At 37.5% G+C, this 15,741-nt stretch overlaps 2 protein-coding genes across 2 annotated transcripts in view; one reads left to right on the top strand and one right to left on the bottom strand.

Moving 5' to 3' along the window:
- MALRD1 (MAM and LDL receptor class A domain containing 1) overlaps positions 1–15,741 on the top strand; it is a 759,741-nt gene that overhangs the window by 90,854 nt on the left and 653,146 nt on the right. The window contains exons 13-14 of the mRNA XM_029955581.1: positions 6,745–6,891; positions 10,996–11,093. Of these exons, the coding sequence (XP_029811441.1) occupies positions 6,745–6,891; positions 10,996–11,093 (245 nt within the window). The remainder of the gene's footprint in view (positions 1–6,744; positions 6,892–10,995; positions 11,094–15,741) is intronic.
- LOC115305570 (zinc finger protein 42 homolog) lies at positions 15,097–15,735 on the bottom strand (the record flags this gene model as incomplete). The annotated part of the gene is made up of 1 exon (XM_029955824.1): positions 15,097–15,735. A coding segment is annotated over one exon (639 nt), but the record flags the coding sequence as incomplete, so codon positions are not given.

A 15,741-nucleotide genomic window follows, 5' to 3' on the forward strand; every position in this document is an offset into this window, starting at 1 on the left:
GTGGCCTCCGGACGCCGCACCGCCTCCAGGAAGGCGGCGAGACCGCGGGGAGCGAGCGCCGGCCGGGGGTCGGGGAGGCGTGGCGGCCCCAGCGGCGCGCGCCTGGGCTGGCGGGAGGGACCGGGACCGCGGTGACGCCGGGAGCCAGTCTCGAGGGAGAGGGGTGTCCGCCGGGGAGCCCCAGCCGCGCCGGGGCTGAGGCTTCCCAGTTCTTGGAGCAGAAATCGGGTGGTTACTGCAAGGACTGCAGCGTCCGATGGCGGAGTGCCCAGGTGTGACGTGTCCAGGGCACCCCCAAGGCCGGCTTGCAGAACTTGTCAGAAGTCTAAGAACCTTTCCCGAGTGGAAGATAGCACCTGTCGAAGTTGTAAACAGACTCGATGCTCCTGCTCCGGAAAACTTCACCACTCCGACCCTAAATTTTGGGGGTTTCAAAGGCAAACACCTGTGACCGCACTTGGAGTTTCAAATACATCATCTAAACTTTTTTTTTTTTTTTAGTGTTTTATTTATTTTTGAGACAGAGAGAGGCAGAGCATGAGCGGGGAGGGGCAGAGAGAGAGAGAGAGAGGGAGACACAGAATCTGAAGCAGGCTCCAGGCTCCGAGCCGTCAGCACAGAGCCTGACGCGGGCCTTGAACACACGAACGTGTGATCATGACCTGAGCCAAAGCCAGACGCTTAACCGACTGAGCCACCCAGGCGCCCCTCAAGTACATCATCTAAACGAATGTGAAAAACGGTCCTACCGAACGTGTCTTAGCCGGCAGCAAAGTGAGGTTTTTTTTTTTTTACCCGTGCCCCTCTTCTGTCTCTTCCTTCTGAAAATAATTTATGAAAGGCCGTCTTTTCAACAAAGCCCTAAACAGAAGTATTGCGAACAGTTGGTGAAAAAAATGCACAATACAGTCCTGTCGACTCTGTATTGTGGATGAGATTTCTAAACGGATTCATCTTGCATAATTGACACTTTGTACCCATTGAACAACTCCCCATTTCCCTGTACTCCTCCCCACCCCCATAACCACTGTGTTATTCTCTGCTTCTAGGAGTTTGAATATTTTAGGTCCCTCATGTAAGTGGAGTCATTATGCTACATGAAAAAAGCCAGTTTCGGGACAAATGCTGCATTATTCCAAAGAATAGATTTTGGACATTTATGAATATGATCTTGTATCAAAGAGAGACATTGCCTTGCTATGTATTTTTAAATATTCCTTTAAAATATTTATTTATTTATTTTTTTTTTTTTTTGAGAGAAAGAGGGAGCAAGCATGAGTGGGGCAGGGGCAGAGAGAGAGGAAGGAAGAGAATCCGAAGCAGGTTCTGCACTGTGCGCACAGAGCCTGATGTGGGGCTTGACCCCACGGACTTGTGAGATCATGACCTGAGCTGAAACCAAGAATTGGACTTTTAACCACAGGGCCACCCAGGTGCCCCTGTTTTTAAACATTTCTAATAAAATAATTAAAATATACCTTGTTTCAAACATATCTAAAAGTAAACACAAGATGAACAACTTACATATAAAATATCCCTAATTTCCAGATATATTCCATGTGGGTGAACCCTAAAGGCATGATGCTAAATGAAAAAAGTCACAAAAAGACAAATATTGTATAATTTTATTTACGTCAGGTACACAGAGGAGTCAAGTTCATAGAGTCGGAAAGCAGAATGGGCATTGCTGAGGTGGGGGAGGGGAAGGTGGGGAATTGGTGTTTACTAGGTATGGAGTTTCACTTTGCAAAGATGAAGTTCTGGAAGATGCATTTTGGTGATGATTGCCCAACAGTGTGAATGTACTCAGTTCAGAGCTGTACACATAAAGTGGTTAAAACAATAAGTTTTATGCCACCTATATTTTACCACACAAAAATAAATTAATATGTGTATCTTTTCAATTATAACACGGAAAAAGACTATATGTGTGTTTCAAAAAGGATGGAGGTTTGGACAGATCTGTGTTCGAGTCAAACGGTATGGGAAATTCTGGAGGAAAAAAACCCTCTTTTAATTGTAGGATTTTATTTTCAGAGCATTTAAAATGCTAGTATAAATGGTGACATTTTATGTTTAAAAAAATTTTTTTTAATGTTTTATTTATTTTTGATGGACAGAGCATGAGAGGGGGAGGAGCAGAGAGAGGGAGACACAGAATCTGAAACAGGATCCAGGTTCTGAGCAGTCAGCACAGAGCCTGACGCGGGGTTCAAACTCACAAACTGTGAGATCATGACATGAGCCAAAGACAGAGGCTTAACCGACTGAGCCACCCAGGTGCCCCGAGTGGTGACACTTTAAAGGAGAAGTAGGAAAAAAATAAAGGAGAAGTTGATACAGTATTCTAGTGAAAGAAGTTTTATCCAAGAATTCAATGCAGCACATTTAATGTGTATTGTAGTACTGTCTCTTTCAAAATATGTCTTTCATATTTTGAAAAGTTATGCTAAGAATTTCCTGCAGGCAAGGGAAATATACATGTAATAGAGAAAAGATCCTTGTGGTTTCTCAGTAAGTATTTAAATGTTTAATATTATCATATTAAGATCTAATATATGCTTATGAAATGGAACTTTCCCCACTTATTCCCATAGATACTTTTTCCCCTTATATAACAGAAAAATGATTTACTTCTGAACTAGAAGATTCATAAATATTTTAATTTTCGTAATCCAGAAGAATTTCCCTCCGCTGCCACAGTGAATTTTTTCTCCTGCCAATATGCTGCAGTGGTTAAATATGCAAGAGAAAGCCTTGTCATAATTTTAAAATATTACTCTGATGAACTCAGCAAAATTTCACTAAAATTATGAACAGTGTCATTTCTCATACTCTGATTAGAAATAGTGAAATGTGTTCTGTAATCACAGGAATTTAAAATAAAAGCAACCAAATAATCACTGTGATGAACACCTTCTGCTTGTAATGTGACTAGATGACGTTTTAGGTTTTATAAATATTTAGCATTTAACATACATGGTGTCAGACATTTATTAGTGGCCAGAATGTGGTTGGCTTTCCTGGTGTTTTCAGATATTTACAATTACAACTTAAACTTTTTGAATTATGTAGGGGAATTTTAATGGAAGAACCTAAATTTTGGTGACAGGATTTTGATTTATATTTTATAGCACAGTTAAATTCTAGAATACTTAGCTTTAAAAAACGTCCTTTGGGATAAATGTCATTGGTAGAAACAGCTGAGCAATTCACCAAGATTTTTATAGAAGGGACTGTGCCATTTTGCTTCCACATATCTTTAGGGTGAGGGATTTTAAAAACACATTTTCATTTTTCAAAGGACAGAGGGTTTCTCGTGTTTTGTAGAAAGTGCAACGATTGACATTTTAACTAGTGCAACATCTAGATACTGAAAGAAACCAATTTTTCTCCTAAAGCCACATTTCAGCATTTATACAATCCAAAGTTATTTATTGCCGTTTCATAGCGTTGCCTAGTCGGTTAATAGGACGGTTGCTGGTTACATCAGTGGCCGCCTGCCGTGAATGAGAATTATTTCCTTTATGTATTAATATATATCGCCCAACAGGGCAGTGTTGAATTTATTACCCAAAAAGGGACACCTAAAAGGGAAAGAAAAAAGAGGTAAGTATTATGCTAAGATAACAGGCATAAATTGCGGCAACCCAATCGGATGGTCACCCTGCCCATGGAAAATTTTCTACTCCAGGGAAGAATTCTGGGTAGCCATGGGAGTAGGTGGAAGAATTCCTTACCATTTCCAAAACCAAGGATTTGGAGCCTTTAAGCACATTTCAGAGGTCAGATTCGTATTTCGAGTCTTGCGTATTTCTACACCCTACCAACTGAGAAGAGTCGGAGGTCACCTAATAAGTGGCAAAGTTCATAGAGAACCAAGGAATTAGACCAGAGGATTTTCCAGATGGCCAGGGAAACAGTCACTGCTTGTTACTGGTGCGTAAGACTGTCAAAAAACAGAAGAGATTCCTCTTTGAGGATTAACTTTTTATCAGTAGTACCCTCTGAACTCTGTAGCCAGAGCTGAACAAAGAAAAACACAATCCAGAAGAGTTCCAGTTAAGTACATGGGTGAATGGCATTTCTTTGTCATATCGATTCACTATTAGGTGGTATGAAACATCTTTTCATTATTATAATGTAGTTGTGTTTCTTTATTCGGGAAATCCATTTCAGGGAGAATGCAGTATTTTCTTGTAAAGAAAAAAAAAGCATATCTATCAATTATATGACTGTCTAAGTAAGAATAGCTCTGAGATCTAAATGCTTAGACGTAGAGAAATTTTAAGTGGTTGTGTTACTTCCATAGCGGACTTCAGTGCCTTAAGAGTTGACGTGTTAGTGATGAACCAACTGGTCATGAAACCAGGCATCCCTATTTATAGAAATTTGAAAATCTTTTGTTATTAAGATATAGTGAGCTTATTCAATATACTGGTCAATTTGGTCCTATGATTTAAAATGGAAAATAATGGTTAGGAGCAGGCACCTGGGGCTGTAGTGCCTGGTTTAGGGAGGCTTCATAACTTTGGTGACAGATACGTCAATGCCCAGATGTTCTGGTTACTTAATTTACCACAGAGAAGTACTGAGAGTGGCATTTCTCTTTGAGGGATGATCATACTGTGTCAGGTATTTGAGGGGACAAATGGTAATATATGCAAAACCCCTGGTACCACACTGGGTACTTCCAGTAACTTGTCTGTTGTTCTTATTACTGAAGATAATAGCATTAATTTTTTTAAATGTTTGTTTATTTTTGAGAAAGAGAGACAGGGAGGGAGGGAAGGAGACAGAATCTGAAGCAATCTCCAGGCTCTGAGCTGTCAGCACAGAGCCCGACCAGGAACTCGCACCCACAAACCGTGAGAGCATCATCTAAGCCTAAGTTGGATGCTCAACTGACTGAGCCACCCAGGCGCCTCAAGATAATAGCATTTTGATCCTCGGGAGCTTGTTAAAACTTGGAGTTTGTCAAAACTTTGAATATGTTCTGACCAAGAATTATTTTGTCCCAGTGTTCTGAAAATGCGTATGCATGAAAAGGAGTATTTGGAAATAAATTCTTAAATTGTATTAATTTACTCCCCAAGTCATTACCCAAGATAGCCTGATACTATGATTCTTATTGTGGGTAGAGGGAATTTAATCTCATAAAAACTAATTTCAGGTTTTTAGGTTGTTGGAATTTCTAGTTTACTATCCAGTCCTGCTGGATTTTTCTCACTAATTTGGTGGCAGAACTGGTAAAGATGCTATGAAACTTATCCCAAATATTGAGTTAGTCCAGAACTAGTCCTTTTTTAAAAGTTATTTCAGGAGTGCCTGGGTGGCTCAGTTGGTTAAGCCTCTGACTTCAGATCAGGTCATGATCTCATGTTCGTGGGTTTGAGCCCCGCGTCAGGCTCTGTGCTGACAGCTCAGAGCCTGGAGCCTGCTTCCGATTCTGTGTCTCCCTCTCTCTCTGCCCCTCCCTGCTCATGCTCTGTCTCTCCCTCTGTCTCAAAAATAAATAAAACATTAAAAAAAGTTATTTCATTTACTTATTTACTTATTATTTTTTCTCCAAGTTTTAATTTAAATTCAAATTAGTTAACACACACTGTTATTAGTTTCAGGTGTAGAATTTAGTCTTTCCTCACTTACATACAACACCTAGGGCTCCTCAGGACAAGCACCCTCCTTGATACTCATTACCTGTTTAACCCATGCCCCGCCCACCTCCCATCCGGTAACCATGTGTGTTCTCTGTATTTAAGAGTCTGTTCCTGGTTTGCCTGTCTTTATCCCCCTCTGCGTTCATCTGCTTTTTGAACTGCACATATGAGTGAAATATGGTATTTGTCTTTCTCTGACTGCCTTATTTAGCTTAGCATAATACTGTCTAGTTCCATCCAGATCAGTGGAAATGACAAGATTTTGTTCTTTTTGAAGAGTACATATATGCCATATCTTCTTTATCCATCCATCAGTTGATGGACATTTGGGTTCTTTCCATAATTTGGTGAATGTAAATAATGCCCAATATTATAAACATTGGGACACATGAGTCAGTATTTTTGTGTCCTGTGGGCAAGTATCTAGTAGTGCAATTGCTAAACCATATGGGAGTTCGATTTTTAACTTTTTGAGGAAACTCCATACTGTTCTCTTTTGTGATCAATGTAGAAACTTAGGTGTTTCCTGACGTTTAGCTGTATATTAAGAGGGAAGCAAAAAGGAAAGTTCAGAATGTCTCAGTTACCTGCAATCCCAACGTGAGTACGCAATTTTTTTTTTTTGAGGAACTGTTAAGATAGTGTAACAGAATGAATACTGAGGCACCAATTGCAAACTGTTCGGGTGCCCAGAATCAATTCCCCTCTTTCAAATGGATCTTTTAAAACTACTGACTCAGCAGTAGAATCTTGTTGGTCTTGGCAAATGAATCAGTTACTCCCTGAAAAGTTCTCCTTTCACTGTGCATCGCTAAGCACCATAGCGGTGGCCACAGCCAGGATGAAACGTGCCAGACTTGTAGTTAGAAAAATATAGAAGGGTGACATCTCACACAACGCATGGAAGCCTTTGAGGAAAAAGTGAAACTATTCTCATAATCAGAAAACAATTATTACAAAGTGGACTGGTGGTTCTGCCCTCCAAAGCTGATTGGCTAATTTACAGTCTGTATTTCAGGAATTAAGTTTCCTACTTAATTTCTCATCTGTTATCCTTCCTCCCCCCGCCCCCCATGTATAACAGCAAATCAACTCATGTGTGACTTTGAGTCTGGTTTCTGCGGCTGGGAACCATTTCTCACAGAAGATTCACACTGGGAGTTCATGAAAGGATTGACCAGTGGAGACAGCTACCTTCCTGATGCTGATCACATAGCAAATACAAATCATGGTAGGACATTTTCCTCTTAAAAATTTTTTTTGTTGTGTTTCCTTCATGTTGCAGAATGATGATACTATGTATTTTCATTTCTAGCTATAGGTTGTATGCATATCTCTCATAGATAATGGAGTTTCCCAAAAAGAACTTTGTTTTAATAACCACTGTTTTTCTTGACACATTTTTAAACTTTTTGTTTTATAATTTTTTAGTGTTTATTTATTTTTTTACATTATAGAATTTTTTCCGTTTATTTATTTATTTATTTTAACATATGCAATTATTTTCCATCATTTAAAATACAGTAGTTACAATGACACTCCAAACAGAAAAGCAAAGTAAAAAATCAAAACACCAACTTCTTTTTCATGTAATTAGACTTGTACAGAAATTAGAAGGTTAAGTAACAATTAGTTAATCACCTAATTTCAGAGCTATCTGAAGTGGCAATCGTTATATAGCAGCTTATCTATGATACATTCAAGATACATGATACAATTTATTACTTGCCCATAAGCTACAACACAGCCTGCTTTATACCTTTCCTTAAATTCCACCTCTATACTACAGTATACTTGAGGTCCATGCCAAAAAGTAGCTACCTTTTCTGTAGGAAATGGATGAGTAAGTCTTTGGTGTTGTAAAAGCAACTCCATTTAAACATAACCACCCCCACCACCAAAAAAAGAAGAGGAAAAAAAAAAGTAAAGAAAATAATAAGGGAAAAACCCAAGACACACTTCCTATGGGAAAAAAAAATGTAATTTCTGTCCTTGATGGAATGTATTAAAGAAGCAAACACCCTCAACAAGCAAAACAAGTACTACAATGTAAAAATATGAGCAAGTAATAAATTTGCTGAAAGATTGTTTTGCTTTATCAGATAGAGATGTTGTCTTCTTTTATAATGTTCATATATATAATACATAGTATACTTATATGTATATCTATGTATATGTACATATATATGTGTACATGTATATATGTATGTATATAGGTACGTATATGTACATATACATATATGTATATATGAAAGTAAAAATTTGTCAAGTGCTTTTTTCAATATCACAATAGTCATATGCTCATCATATTTTTTATTTACTCATAACATGAATTTTTCAAATGTTAAACCACTCTTGCATTCATGAACCAAATCTCATTTGGTCGGTTTTGCTTATTGTATTCCTGACTTTTTATCCCATATGGTAATATTTATTTATGATATCTGTATCATATTTGAGGCATTATAAAGTCTGGTCTCTAATGTTTTCACATTATGTAAGGAGTCTCTTCTGGACCATTGCTCTAAAAGCGGATGCATGCTTTGCAAAAGATGAGGTCGAGGCTGGCATGGACAGTTTAACCCACAGAGGCTGGTCCCCTCATTCTTTAATTTTTATACTGTGCTGTTCATGTCACCCTTCTGGTGTATGTGGGTGTGCAAGAGTTTTACAATGAACCGTGCAGATTACCAGGAACAGTCTATTTGATATACTATAATTCCATGCTTCTCTTAGTACATTCAGCAAACCAGACTTAAAATAAATTCAGTCATAGTTTTAGAAGTCCCTGGGCCTGGGTTCAGAGTTCATATTCTCTTTACTCCTTACTTGCCTATATAGATGTTAAGACTATATTATATGTTTTCTAAATATTGAAGGTTTTTAGGATTTCATTTATCTTCCAAATAAATTTTTACTAAATTAATATTTTCATAATATCTTTCCATCTAAAAATATATTATCTCTTTCTATTTAATCACAAGGTTTATGGTCTTTAATAAGTTTTTATAATGTGCTTCATAAAAGTTCTGTCCTTTTCTTGTTAGACTTATTCCTGCATATTTTGTATTAATGTAATTGTGATGAGAATATCTCTATTTCTTTGTCTAGCGTCTTATTGTTAAAGTTAAAAAAAATAGGTTAACCATACCAGATTTTCTTAGTCATACTTGTCACTATTTAAAAACAAAAGTCTTGAGGATATTTACTTTTACAATTATATTATTGGCAAAACATGAAAACTGTATTTTTCTTTTATTTACTAAATATATTATTTTCCTGACTACTATATTTACTAGACCTATAAGATAATTTTGCCTAAGATAATTAATATTATCTGTGATTAATAATGATTAAATCTCTAGTTAGTTTCTCATTTTAATGAAAATAGCTTTGTTGTTTGCCATTTAGGATATTTATTCGGGGGTTGATCATTAATCTTCATTTAATTATTTACTTTTAATATTTTCTTAAGGTGTTTTTGTGTGCAATGGCTATTATTATTATTATTTTTTTTTGCCACAGGCTTCTCAATATTTGTTGATCCAAGTCTGATTTTACCCTTTAATTTTTTTTATCTACTTGACTATATTGGTAGAGTGGCTAGGTTAAACCAAGCCTCCATTCTTGGAAAGGTCTGATTGGTCAGGACATATTTTTTTAGATAAGGATTTTCAATGAATTGATAACTATTTAATTAGAATTTTATACTATGATCATAAGTGACGTTGCTCTGCAATTTATTTTTTATGTTCCTATTTCCGTAATTGTCAAATTAGAGCTATCTGGCAATGTAAAATGAGTTGAGGTCTATATTTCTGTAAGCCTTAAGAGCCTTTGAGTAATGTCACAAATATTCCTTAAAAATTGATTAAAACCCAACTGTGGTACCACACATTACCAGGAGATTTTTTTTCATTACTTTTTGTGGTAAAGCCAATTTATTCAAACCTTTTTCTTCTCTTAGATTTTGCAGTTTTATTTTATATGTCCCATCCTTCAACTAATTGCTTGTTTGAAATTGTGCCTATTGTTTTTAAATGACCAAGGGACCAAGATTTTTGAGTATTTGCTAATTTGTAGAATTTTTATTAGTCTTTCAAAAGTATTCAATTGAGTTTCACTTGAACCAGAGGATTTTTAAGCTGGAATAATTTTTTCAAAATCCTCTTTTCCTATGCTATTCTTTTATAGGTGAAAGAATTTAATGAGCTTATGTAGTTTCTATCACTCTTAGTTTGAAATTAGAGAATAAGAGCTTTTATTCTTTCCTGTTGGTTTTGGGATTTTAAAGCCTATGTAAGGGTGGTTGGCTGACTTGTTCAGTAGAGCGTGTGACTCTTGGTCTCAGGGTCATGAGTTCAAGCCCCATGTTGGATGAGACTCGTTGGGTGTAGAGCTTACTTAAAAAAAAAAAAAAGCCCATATAAATTTTCTTGTTTTTCTCATTCAGAGATGATACTGCTGATTTGCAATCTTGGTTGTTTAGTTAAATACATGGTGGTATCTATAAAATAATACATTTTAATTCTGAAATCCTTTCCTTTCTGTGTACCTGTATCTAGGAAAATCACCTTCTGAATATGGTATCTTTTAGTCAAAATAGTTGACTTTCTAAGTTGCCCATCACTTCATGATTATCAGAAGGCAGGATCAGACCTTGACATTGTTCTGCATAGCCTTCCTGGTAAATTTTCAGTTTTCAATGACGCAACCCCTGATAGCAGTTCAGAATGTGTGATCGTTTGAGCGGCTAAGAGATGTTATCCCCTATACATTTACCATGAGTACATTTACTGTAGTTAACATCTAAAAGCAGTTATTTTGTTAATGCTCAGATTAGATCTTTAATTAAGCTTTCATCCCCACTCGCACAGACAACAATGTCAAATGTGTAAGCCCCGGGAGAGACTAAACTCATTCCACGGGCTGGCATCCTTCAGAACTTCGTGAAGAAACTGAAGAATCATGCTCTCAGGAGAATTTCATAAGCGCATGTTGAATATCCAATTGTAAACTTAGAAGCTTCATTTAATTTGATTTCAGATTCTATTTATGACACGACTTAAGCCAATAAAAATATTTGTTTATGGGGGTTAGATCAAGAGTCGACTTTAATCAATTAGATTTTATTTTAGATATTTAATGTTATCCATTTTAAAGAATGTTTGGTTATCTACAGAGCTAAATGGTAAATAAGCAAAAATGTAATTTTCTTTATCTGATTGACAGTTGAATTTGTGCAAGGATAAGATGTAAGAGCAAAGAATTACGAAATATACAATAGTAGAATTTATATCCATGTTACTTTATAGTTGTTATTTTTTTTTTCCAGGGTCATTCATTTATTTCAGGTCACATCGGTTTCCAGGAGTGGTCAAGCTTGGAAGTCCTGTTCTTACAAAAGCACGCACTGCCTCTGCTCCATGTCAGGTAACCTGTTATCGGGATTCGCACTGACCACTCCATGGTTGTAAACTGTTGGGCTTGGGTGACTGGTGCCAGTAAATGCCTGCTATGTTTTACTGCTATTTTCATGATGAACCGAGAGATTTATAAGAGCTATTTCAACATGAAATGTCACGTCCTTTCCAAAGACCATTTGCAACATATAACTTCAACAGTTCTTTTTGGGGGCGTATTAAAGAATATTCCTGTCGTTTTGTATTCTTTCCATGTAGTCCTTTCAGTAGTTTGAAACTGTGGATAACATGCTGCCAAAACTGCTGAGTATTTTGGCCAACAGTGTTAACTAAGTAAAAGAAACTAAGCTACCCAAGTGCTTGTTGAGAGTATGAAGAAAGCATGAAAAAAGGGAGCTATGTGTAAAAAAAAAAATGCGTTTTCTGCAATTTTATTTTCTCCTTTGGTCTTTCTGGTGCCCCGTAGACACAGACCAAGCAATACTTAGGGCATTTCAACAGCACAAGAGACAAGGAAGCCGAGAGGGGCCCTGGAGGTGGACCTGGTTCAAATCTTAGTTTGTAGCAGGATTCTTGCACACAGAGTCATGACACCGAGGCTTTCCTTTCCAGGAAGCAACTTTATTCCAGCCGGCACCGCTCAGTTGGGTTGTACCCAAAGAACTGAGCCCCGAATGCCATGTGGCGTAGTTTTTCGTATATTTTTTACTTTTTTGTCTCCCAGATATGGTAACACACAAACCTGTACTCTGATCAAGCGGTTTCATGTTACAAGGTCATGAAGGATATTGTCATGTACTTAACGAGTCTAGCCAGGTTGCCTTGAGGTTTTTTTTTTTTTCTTTCCTTAGAGAGGGGACCCTACCACCAGTTCTGCCACAGATTACATACTCCCCTTCAGAGTGTCTACACTGGAAGCGTAGCATTAGCATACCTTTTTCACTGGGTTGTCAGGATCAATGTGTCATTAAATAAATTACCCTACAAAGTATCTGGCATATAGTAGATATTTGCTAAACAAAATTCCTTTATTTTCTATAAAACGAACACCTGCATTAGACATTTCTGTTCATCCTGCCTTGTTTTCAGTCCTTTTGAGCGTTCCAGCATGCCCCTAAGCCCTTTAAATTCCCATTTATTTTTTTAGTTACCAGAAAGTAATGGAGATCGATACTGCTGCACACTAAATTCATCATCCGTGAGTGTAGGGGTGCCGCAGGTAGTCAGGTGTTCTTGGTGACAAATTACATATCATTCAGAGGTATAAATCTAATTATATGTTCAGCTTGATATAAATCTGAAGGGGAGTGCCCGGAACTCTTAGTGGATTGCCCTCCCTCTTCCCCTCCCCTCCCCCGCCTTGTTATTTCCTGCCCATTTCTCTCTGTGGGGATTATATTCAGAATACCTGCCTGGACTCCACTTCACCCAAATGCACTCTACAGTTGCCCACCTTTGTTTTATGTCAATTAAATCCTGTGCAATAGATATAGATTTTTTTGAAAGAACTCCAGAAGCATTTACTCCGGTCTGTAAAAGTACTTCACAAACTTACTTAGCCTGAATTCAAGGCCATATACTGAAGTGATGCGATCGTGGCCACTGTTGTATACATAAGACATTGGATGCAAAACAGTACAATGTAGTCTGCCTGTTTTGCAGGAATTTGAAAGTAAACATTAAGAGCTTGATAGAAATTCCTGCGACTCGGTTAGAAATCATTACATTTTTTTCCTATGTAAAGATGATCTATCTGCCTTTGCCATTGTGGTGTGCTGGTAGCCGTTCGTTCGTGGTCAGTGGGATTAGTTTCAATTTACCATGGCTTCCACTTGGGAACGTTTTTTTCCATTGTCACTTAAACTTGGAGCTTAGCTGTGGCGGGGTCTCCCTGAGAGCCATGGGCCATTTCGACGCTTGATGAGTTATTTCTCAGAACCAAACACTCAACCTCCCAAGGCCTCAGTGTTAGTGGTTTTCCTTGCTTTTCAGAAAAGTATGAGTGTTTCAAGGAGCAATTACAGGCTGCCAGAAGAGGTATCTGTTTCTTTTTTTCCCTTTTTATCGGTTTCTGCTTGGATGTTAGTGCTTTTGAGTTAGAAGAAAGGGATATTTGGATTACTTTGTAATACTTTTTGTCTGGGAAGCTGGAGAAGGAAGGTTATTTGTGGTCTGAGATACACAAAACTAATGTTCTTTCCCAACGGAGTATTCTAAGAATGTAGTATCGCTTTTTTGTAAGTCTGTAGTAATGTGTGGTATCTTACGCAACAACGAAACAACCAAATTTGTATCTTCTTGAGTAGTCAGAAAATTCTGTCGAACTTCCTAATTGGAACATACTGATAATAGTTTACACTCGTGGAATAGCAGTGTTCTTCAGTATAACATGGTAAACTGAGGCAGTGAGCTAACTATAGTTGGGTGCTCTGATATAGCTAAAGTCTTCATTTTATGAAATGACACTTTTTTCCCCTGCATAATCATATGACGCTAATACACTTGACAACGTTTTATGGAAAGGACTTTCTTTTTTTTTCTTTTTTTTCCATTTTAATTTTTTTTTAACATAGGCAATTATTTTCCATCATTTACAATACAGTAGTTACAATGACACTCCAAACAGAAAAGCAAAGTAAAAACTCAAAACACCAACTTCTGTTTCATGTAATTAGACTTGTACAGAAATTAGAAGGTTAAGTAACAACTAGTTAATCACCTAATTTCACAGCTATCTGAAGTGGCAATCGTTATATAGCAGCTTATCTATGATACATTCAAGATACATGATACAATTTATTACTTGCCCATAAGCTACAACACAGCCTGCATAATACCTTTCCTTAAATTCCACCTCTATACTACAGTATACTTGGAAAGGACTTTAAAAACACGAAGCTTTCTTCTGAGTCTCCTTTGCCAACAACGGGCTTGTAGAATCATTTTGCACAATTTCCCTAGTCCTTAACCTATAGCCAGCACATGGCATCAACATGCACAATTTTTCTTACACCCCTGCTTGCTCAAGATGTGGACTTTAAAAACTTCAAAAGTCCCTTCAAGTCGCTATTGGAAACTTGGCATGTTCCCTTGAAGTAGCCAGGAGATAGGACACACGGACACATGGGTACCAGAGGCTCCTGATTCTTACTGATGTTGAAGAGCAGTTACTGTTTTTTTTTTTTTAATTTTAAAATGTTTATTTATTTTTGAGAGACAGAGAGCGACAGAGCATGAGCAGGGGAGGGGCAGAGAGGGAGACACAGAAGCCGAAGCAGGCTCCAGGCTCGAGCTGTCAGCACAGAGCCCGACAGAGGGCTCAAACTCTCAGGCCTTGAGATCATGACCTGAGCCGAAGTCGGACGCTGAACCAACTGAGTCATCCAGGTGCCCCTGGTATCATCTCTTTTCAATGCACCCTTCTTTGATTTTCCTTTTAAAATATCTAAAAGGGACTCAAATGAATTAGCACTATCAAAGAACCATTCAAATTTAACTAAGATTTCAGTATAGTTTCATACAATGATAAAAAAAGATTAAAATATGTATTTGTTTTAAAAATGGAGTCATCTACTTATTGACAATCTACAGCAAAATTTTCCTTCTCTAGGATTATTACATGTAGCATGAAGTCTATTCCTAAAAGGCAAAAAGCTAAACAATTGGAAACTACACACTTTAAAAACAAAGTTAATTTCATATTTATAGCATGTGAAAATAAGTCCCATATCCAGTAATCCAATTCATAGTGTATTAAGGATTATGCTTTTGAAGTAAATTCATTACTGACCTTCCTGTTGGAGATACATTGTTGGAAGTTTAGAGCACTTAACAAATGCTCTAAAATGGTATCCTAAATTATAGAGCATTGTAGTAACATTAAAAAATATATATACCATGCAAGGCTGCTTGAAAAAGTTCTTTCCTGGAGACAGTAATAAGGTACATTTGTCCCCAAATCACTGTTTTGTTAATATGCTCATTCTGTTTGAGGATTATTGCCATCTTCTCTTTCACTGATTATTGTTGGTCTTTGTATGAGTTAAGATGTGAACTTTCATATTATTTGACTGGACAAACCTCTTGTGACAGCTTTCAAAGAGACACACAAAACGTTTCTCCCCAGTATGGATGTGTACATGGGTACGCAAATTGTAGTCCAGGGAAAAGCGTTTTCCACACCCTTCAAAAGTGCACCGAAATGGCCTCTCTCCAGTATGAACCAGAAAATGTCTTTTTAGTTTTGCTTTCTCACTGAATGCTTTCCCACATTCTGCACATACATGATCTCGGGGAGCATGAACAAGGAGATGCTTTCTCAGGGAAGCTCTATTCCTTAACTTCTTTGTGCACCCACTCTGAGGACAAACAATTCTTTCAGGAGCATCATATTTCTTATTTTTTGTGGGCTTCTTTCTAGCAAATTCTGAGAACTGTTTAGGATCTGATACATCAGGGCTGGGCATCCCTCCAGGAGGAAGCTTCTTGCCTGTCACATGCTTTGAATACTCAAGCTGCGAATTCTCTACAACAATCTCTTGAGAAAATTCTTGTTTTCCCCGCTTTTGCACAGATTTCAAGGATTTTTCCAGAAGCGAGCTCGCAGTAAGAACCTGTTGAGAAAGCTCTTGTTCTGATTCTTCTTCCAGGTGGTTAAG

Source organism: Suricata suricatta, chromosome 10 (assembly GCF_006229205.1).
Source record: "Suricata suricatta isolate VVHF042 chromosome 10, meerkat_22Aug2017_6uvM2_HiC, whole genome shotgun sequence".
NCBI classification, from domain to species: Eukaryota; Metazoa; Chordata; class Mammalia; order Carnivora; family Herpestidae; genus Suricata; species Suricata suricatta.